We start from the raw sequence: 8,526 nt of genomic DNA, 5'->3' as shown, positions 1-8,526 counted from the left end.
ATAGTCAATGAAAACAAATTTTAATTGGTGCAAATGAAAGATAATGGTTCCAAACGTAATATAATCGGTGCAAAATGATTTTAAACGGTGCAAAGTGGAAGAAAACTTACCTGAACGTTAATGACGAACGAGAGAAAGCAGAGGAAGAAGATGGACGCATGGCGAACGCGAACGAAGCAAAAACTCAAACGAAAACGCAAAAGAAAGTGAGGCTCGCATTATGTGTGTTTGGGGTTTTAAAGGTCATTTGACGTCGGGCCCCCTCTAGATCCGACATCTAATTGGTAAAAAAATTCCATTTTTGCGCTACTTTTGGGATATTTTCGCAGTTTATTAATGTCTGGGGAAGGGGATCTGACGTGTAATATGTATTAGATGTCGGACCCGCTATGTTCGACGTCTAATGTCTGCAAAAGTGACATTTCAATTTTGATTTTGCAGCTTCTGACAAAGGATTTGACGTTTGATCTGGGGGGCACCAACGTTTATGTCGTAAAAAAAAATTAATATTGACGCTTAAAATGAGATATTTCGAACCTTTTCTTATCTAGGGGGCCCGGCGTCTAAAGCAGGATTTGACGTCTGATCCGGGAGGAACCGACTTTTATAATGATGTTTTATTTACAAAAATGTCAGTGGTCAATTTTTATGTTAGATTTTCGATGATCAAACTTTAAAGATCATTTCTGCACTAGTGTAATGAAAAAATAATAATTAAAAGTTAGTTAAAAAATTTGAAAATTTTAAGTACCCAATTATCGATAAAAATTGAATATAAACTAAATTAAAAATATCCAAATTTATAAGAGGTTTAAAATTTAATTAAGTCTTATTAGAGCATAAAATGTGTACTTGCCTAAGAAAATAATTTAATATACTACTTACTCGTTGTTTGCCAAATTGGATTAGAAGTTGATCTAATAAAATAAATATCAAAGTTCTCTACTAAAGCGTTTCCATAAATTTTCGTGGTGTAAGCATGGTTAACAACTTTTGACAGAATATTCAAATCATATTTGATTAAAAAGCAGTAGTTATATTATAGTTGTGTGTTAGAATTCAGTTTCGATAGTGATAAAAAGTAATCCCTATGCCATATACACTCTCTTTTGTTTAATAATTTTAAAAAACACGTTTTAAATAATGTTAATAAATTAAATTATATTTTTATCTTTTATTTCATTTTTAAAAATCATTTTATTTTTATATCTCTTAAAACATAGCATGTATTTTTAATCTTATTGCTTCAGATCAATATGATTCTTATAAAATAATGTTTTTTGTATTTTGGAACATTAAACCAATTATTAACCGGTTCAAGATACGAGCATGTTATATTTGCTCCACACGCATACAAATTAATAAATATAAGATATTTAAACAAAAAAATAGTTATAAAATGGAAAACAAGTTAAAGAACAGTAAACAAGAATAAGTATAAGGTATGAGTTGAGTTAAAAAAAATATCAATTTAGTCTGATTTATTTTCTGTGAGAAAAAAATTTATAATTTGATCTAATCCAAATTAAAAGGTTAAGGAATTGAGTCACTTACTTATTTTTGTAATTTATTTTATGTATTTATTGTAATACAATAAAAATAAATGGACTGATTCATTTCTCATCTAATTATCTAAATATTATTATAAAAATAATAATTAAAAATCAAAGTATTAATATATATATATAACTTGACAAACAATAAATTAAACACACAGACTATTTAAATTTATTTGAAAAACATTATAATATTTAGAAAAATCAAATCAAAAGTCTAAATAATTAGAAGTGATAATTATAATAAAAAACTTATAAAAAAATAATAAATAGAAAACTAATAAAGTTTGATTGGTGATGAGTGACAAGTGAATTCATTTTCAATGGTTTAATCCTTAAATTAAGTGAATTGGATTTAATATAATCCACTTAAATTTCATCTATAAATCAAGTTGGCTAATAAATTATAATTCATTGTAACAACATCTCTAAATAATATTAGACATATTTATTAAGGTATTTATAATTTAAATATTAATCGAGCTCTATAATCTTTATGTAAATAAATCAAACAACAAACATATTCAGGCTTCCAAATAACAAAAAAAATCATATTTCACAATTGCTCTTTGACTGGATCAAACTTATTTAAATTTAAAATATTAATGATCGAAATACTTAAAAAAAAAAGAGTAAAACATAAAAAATAAGATAACGCACAAGAGAATGAAACTATGTTTTTAGTATAACAAACATATTAAAGTAATTTCTTTTGTGTTTTTTAAACAATAGTTTAAAACACTAATTAACATAATTTTTTTTTTGTTTAATAAAAAGAGGAATATTTGCTTGTTTGAAGAAGAAAAAGAAAAGGGAGTTTGGTGTATTATTACTTTTAGGAAATGAAAGTGTGAAATGTTTACCAGATTCGGGATCCGCCACAACTGGCTGTGTTTTCAATAGTAATCTTTCTTTGCGCGTGTCACAGGGATAAGCAAGAAAAGAGAGTCAACCAGTCAAACTCCAAACACCATGTCAGTCTTCAAAGTAGTACTATTAAATTTATTCTACAAACAATTATGATATAAGAGAGAAAAAAGAAAAGAAGAAGAAATGCAGTGCATTCTCCGTGTGGTCCGCGTCCCTTTTGTTTTTCTTTTTTCGTGGAGTGAAACGTTGGAGTGTCCTTGTTCTTATCCCACTCTTTTATATATAATAACTTCCAACACATGAAACCATCATCCATTCACATAATATTCTTATTCTCACCTTTCTTAAAATTAAACACTCATACATCCTAAGGTATATCAAATAGCTAGCCAGTATTAGAGTTATGGATACTAACTGTGGGCCCCTATTAAATACACAACCCAAGATGCAGCATGGTGAAAACGAGATGTTAGGCCTCAGAAAAGGTCCATGGACGGTTGACGAGGACACCATTCTGGTCAATTACATCACCACCCATGGTGAAGGTCACTGGAATTCCGTCGCACGATGTGCAGGTTGCTACGCTTTCTTCTAAATTACCCTTATATATATTTTCTCATATTTTCATCACCATTTACCAGATTTTTTTAAAAATTGATTTAAATATTCAGGTTTAAGGAGGAGTGGGAAGAGTTGCAGATTAAGGTGGCTGAACTACTTGCGCCCCGATGTGCGGCGTGGAAACATCACACTCCAAGAACAAATACTAATTCTCGACCTTCACTCTCGCTGGGGCAACAGGTATAAAATTCGATCTACGGTTTTTCTGTTATGTTTTTCTGTTATGTGGTTGGGCGTGGGCACGTGTAATATATGGTGTATAATGTTTTTTCGTAGGTGGTCGAAGATTGCACAGCACCTGCCAGGAAGAACGGATAATGAAATAAAGAACTATTGGAGGACGAGAGTGATAAAACAGGCGAAGCAACTCAGGTGCGATGTCAACAGCAAAGAGTTCAGAGACACCTTGCGTTATGTGTGGATGCCGCGCTTACTGGAACGGCTTCAGCCCACATCGGAAATTCTCCAGCCTCAGATGAAACTGGACCCAGGCCCAACTGAAATTCAGGGCTTTCACGGTTTGGATTCGGTGACGGAGTGGAGTAAAGGGAGCCACCCCGCCGGTTCTTATTCGGACTCATCATCCGTGGAGCTCCAAGTTCATTCGAATTCAGACCACAGCGATTGTTCGGGTTCGGGTCTGGATCCGTGGGGGAGTTTGAATATGCAGATGTGGGAAGAAGGGAATGGTGGGGGTGAATCGTTGGAAAGTTTGTGGAATGAGCTCGAAATAAAATACAGTTCCCTTCCGTGACGCATTGTGCAAGGCACAGACAGTGTCAAAAGTTGAGCATGCGCTTCTTTGTATTGTTTTCCTCACTTTGTGTGTACAGATTAGATATTAAACTTAGCCACGTGCCTTATAAAAGTTTACAGCATTTCAAATATTGATTTTTCTTTATGTTTATGTTTGTGTAGCCACAAGATTGAAGGGTTTTGCTACAATTGCGTTTCGTAGCACCCAACTCATTTATCATGCACCGAATTGAGCTATTTTTTTTATATTGATATTGGGTATTGTTGATCTCTGTATTTGTGAAAAGTATGATTGAGTGTGAGAGGATTGGGTTGCTTCCACGTTTGTAAAAGCACGTAATTGGTGTGCTTTTTAAGTTAGAAAAGAGTTTATGGAAAACAAGCATGCAATGTGTTCCATGAGTAGATTAGGGCCCTTCCATTCCAGCACCCAAATCAATGGAAGTTTGAGCTGCGCCTGGGCCCTCTCTGAAATTGACCCTCCCCTTTTAATGTTTCTCTTCTTTTGGATTGATTGATCAGTCTATCCCGAGTGGAGAGTTCATTGCAACATACAATTATAATGAAATTACTTTCAATCCAAAATTTTAAGTAAATAAATATGTAACTTATACTTACATTTAAATTTCTAATATCAATTATACAATAAAATAATAATAATAATATAATATGTAGTGCATAACTATTAGAATCACAAACTGAACTAATAATCATAATGAGCTTGGGAATCAAAAGGCATGAATAGCTATGAAATCATCTTGGTTCCAAAACCAAACCGATAATAAAAGACAAATAAAAATAAATCATAAAATAGTAAGGATGATGAGTAACTAACCATGAAAACTTAATAAAAAAAAATGAACTTCAATTATTGTTGTTGTCATGAGAATGTTTCTATGTTCTACAGTTTTAAATTTTTACTCTCTAAAACTTTGATGATATAATATATCGTAAAAGAAAACATATTTAATAGCTCAAAGTACAAAACGTACATTTGTGATAATTATAGTGCTCAATCCATGACAGAGTTGCAAAAAGAACATGATACTAAGACTTCCACTCAACTACTCTAATAGTAACTTGAAAATTAGGACACATTTTACAAAGGTAAATATATCAATATTATGCATAACCACCCATATTCTCTCACTTTGGTCAATTTTCCCATTATCAATCAAATAAGAAACTAAATATAAGAATAATAGTAACAGGTATTATTTCTATAATCACAATATATCAAGCTTCTCATTAAAGACTCTTTATTATCACAAATAAACAAATATTGCACAATAAATAAAAATATATATATTAAATTGAATAAGAATTTTATCAAAATAAAATTAATGATTGTCACAATATGGACCAGTTTCATTTGCATTTCATGATCCTTAAAATTTTTGGTGGCATGCTTTAGCTAAATGATCGACAATTATCAACTCAGTTCTAATATACTTAATAACCGCTTTCTTTTCTTTAACACATTCTCCAACGACTAGATATTCAATATCAATGTGTTTACTTTAACTTTCACTTCTATTATTCTTAATCATAAATACTTTAACATAGTTATCATAATATAACTTTAATGGTCTAATAATTGAGTCCAAAACTCTAAGCTTGGGTATACACAACTCTTCAACCATACATCATGTGAGGTAACCTTAAAATAATAAATGAACTCTTCCATAGTGGAAGTAGCCAAGGTATGTTATACAACTCCACAAGTTAGCATAAAATTAGATGCAAATTTTTAAGTATTAATGCAACCTATAAAGTTTGAATCAAAGCGGTTTATGACCTTCAATTTTTTGGTCTGTCTGTATGAGCATGAAATCCTATGTTTCTTAAGTATGTCTGATTATATTCTTTATAACTTTCTAATGGTCAATACCTAGATTACTATTATATCTTCCCAAAACTCCAACTACAAGTGTAACATCAAGTCTAGTACAAGCCTGAGCATACATTAAACTTTCAATAGTCGAAGCATACGGAATATTTACTAGTGCAAATTTGGGTTTTGAAATCACTTTATATGCTTTGGTTTTTATAACAAACAAAACATAAAAATATGATGACTTTTTTGCAATTTTCAAAAACTTTTAGCCCTCAATTGTTGGGAAACCAAAACCTATACAACTTTTATGCTTTAGTTGCAAAGGGTTTGAAGCCTAATAGTTTGCCACATTTCAAAATTGCTACTAAGCGTAGACCAGTATGCTTCAATTATTAGTAAAACCGAAGTATATTAGTATTTAGACTCGTTTTTTCTAATAACAAAGGCTAAGGTCTGTCTAAGATTACTTGTCATGAAAGTTGCAAAGGAACCAACTTTCTTTATGTAGTTTTCTCCTTCATTCTTCCATTGTTAACCCACTCCACACCTTCCATAGCCACTAAACGCCCTTCATTTCGCAAAATCCTCCAACGAAACCCATTGCACTTTCACAAATGTTATAGTCTCCTTTATAGCTTTCTCTGCCTAGGTCTGTACTTTATCGTGACGTCAAAGAGGTCCTTGTTGTCTACCACCATTGTTGAAGGAACAACACCACTAGTGCGCGGTTTTTGTTTTTATTTTTATTATTTATTAAGGGTTTTATGTTTCAGTTCTTGTAAATACATGACCTAATAGTGAATTTTATACTTTGGTTCATAATTGAGACCAAAAAACCATCCTTTTTCACCTTGCTCGAATATGCTTTGGTAGTTAAACCGAGTTACAATATTCAAAATAATTAGTATTAAAACTCTTTCCTACATTAGTGATTTTTCATTTGTTCTCATTCAAGTTCATTTTTTAAGTATTAACCTAATTCAAGTTTATCACCCTTCACAATTGAAGTTAAAAAAAAATGTAGGAACATAGTATCAAACATGATACCAAAACTTTCACTCAAATGCGTTGATAGTAGTTTGAAAAATAGTTCACATTTTACATAGGTAATTGTTAATATTGTGGGTAAATACCAACAAACCAAAAGCCTACTATTAAGTTAACTTATTACCAACATTTAATTTTCTATTCTAAACAATAGTATCCAGTGTTATTTGTCAAGTTTCTTAAAGTTTATCTTTCTTCTAATGACTTAGTATTTTTGTAATAATTTTATATTTCATTGTGTTGACTTTGTCCATCTTTCATTTCTTCTTTTGTTCTTTTTGTTGCTTGATGACATATTGGACATAATCAATCCAAACACACTCGCTTTATCATCTAAGCAACTCAATGTCATAGAGATATGACTTCAACTTTGCTCATGTGATACAATCTTTACCTAAACTTCAATACAAATTTTTCAAAAAAGTTGTTTTTAAATTTTACATTTGATTTTTTTTAAACTGATATATATTTTTTAAAATTATTTTAAATTTATATTTGAATTTGCAAAATTGTTATTTTTAAATCAACTCAAACATATGTATAGAAAATATTTTAAAAGAACTGAATAGGTTGATAAATTTATTTTATTTCATGAAATGCAATTAGTAAACAAGTTTATCATACTTGTTGGTTGAAATTAATTTTGAATTTTTTTTCTATAACATTACTTTCTATTAACAACTTTAAAATAATTTTAAATAAAATTTAATGTAAAATATAAATATAAATAAACTTAATCTTGTTAAAAATATTTAATAAAAATATTTGTATAACATTTATATAAAAATTAATTTTTTTTGAATTTAGGAAGGGATAAAATTATTTAATTTAAAAAAAAATTAGGACTCAGTTAAGTCAAAATACAAATACAATAACAGAATTGAGATTAAGACAATGACACATGACATGACAGTGAGAGACACTTTCATTGTCATTTCATATTATTATTGTCACGTGACAACGTCAGTTTAACACATGATAATTTTTTTATTTTTTAAAATAAAAATAAAAATAATTAAAAAATATTTAAAAAATAAAAAATTACGAATCGACACATGACACTCTTTTTAATCATGTTATTACAATATTAACGAAAATGACTTGATTGTATCAATTTTTTTAAAATAAAAATCAAATTGAAAAAAAAATAAGTTATTTACTATTTCACTAGGAACATGAGGACAAATATAATTATTTAACCTTAACTATAACATAACATACTTATTGATATATCATAATTGAATTTGTTTTTCCTTGTAAACATCTTAATATTGATCATGTTGGTTGTCTTTCTAAATGACATCTTTAATATATTAGGGGTGTTGCTCCCTCCACCACCACCCCTTGCTCCCTTTACCATCCTATTCCTGTTTTACCCTCTCTTTATTTTCTCATTCCTATTTTATCCTTACTATTAGGGTTAATATTTTTTAACATCTATCCACTCAAATCCTCTACATGTATGCAGCGACAACTCTTCTTCTTTTTATCATTCGTCCCCTCATTGTTTCATTGTGCTCTTCTTCCTCTTTTTCACGTTCCACTTCTTCCTCTCATTCTTTAATTGTGATAGGACTTTCATTAGCTGGTGTGCCTAGTGAGAGATTGCAAGTGATGGTGGAAGCAATTGATCAGTCGTGCCAAGATCGGTGTGTGGTGGTGGTGCTTGAAGGATTCGTCGTGAAGGTGCGTAATAAACCCTAAAAAGATAAATGTATAATCTTTAAACGGATGTGAGCATCCGTCAGCGGATGTCAACATCCGTTTAAGGGAAAACAGATATCGATATCCGTTTTCCCTTAAACGAATGTTGACATCCGTTGACGGATGCTCACATCC

The 8,526-nt window shown here is 30.3% G+C and overlaps 1 protein-coding gene across 1 annotated transcript; it reads left to right on the top strand.

Moving 5' to 3' along the window:
- The first annotated feature begins 2,710 nt into the window (after positions 1 to 2,710).
- LOC124829715 (transcription factor MYB2-like) lies at positions 2,711 to 3,934 on the top strand. The gene is made up of 3 exons (XM_047303280.2): positions 2,711 to 3,001; positions 3,098 to 3,227; positions 3,324 to 3,934. The coding sequence occupies exons 1-3, from the start codon at positions 2,830 to 2,832 to the stop codon at positions 3,799 to 3,801; spliced, it is 780 nt and encodes a 259-aa protein (XP_047159236.1). The 5' UTR covers positions 2,711 to 2,829; the 3' UTR covers positions 3,802 to 3,934.
- Positions 3,935 to 8,526: the final 4,592 nt, after the last annotated feature.

Source organism: Vigna umbellata, chromosome 8 (assembly GCF_029865625.1).
Source record: "Vigna umbellata cultivar VRB3 chromosome 8, Vumbellata_1.0, whole genome shotgun sequence".
Classification (NCBI taxonomy): domain Eukaryota; kingdom Viridiplantae; phylum Streptophyta; class Magnoliopsida; order Fabales; family Fabaceae; genus Vigna; species Vigna umbellata.
Note: the sequence above shows the minus strand (reverse complement) of the source record. Positions and strands in the feature narration are given on the sequence as shown.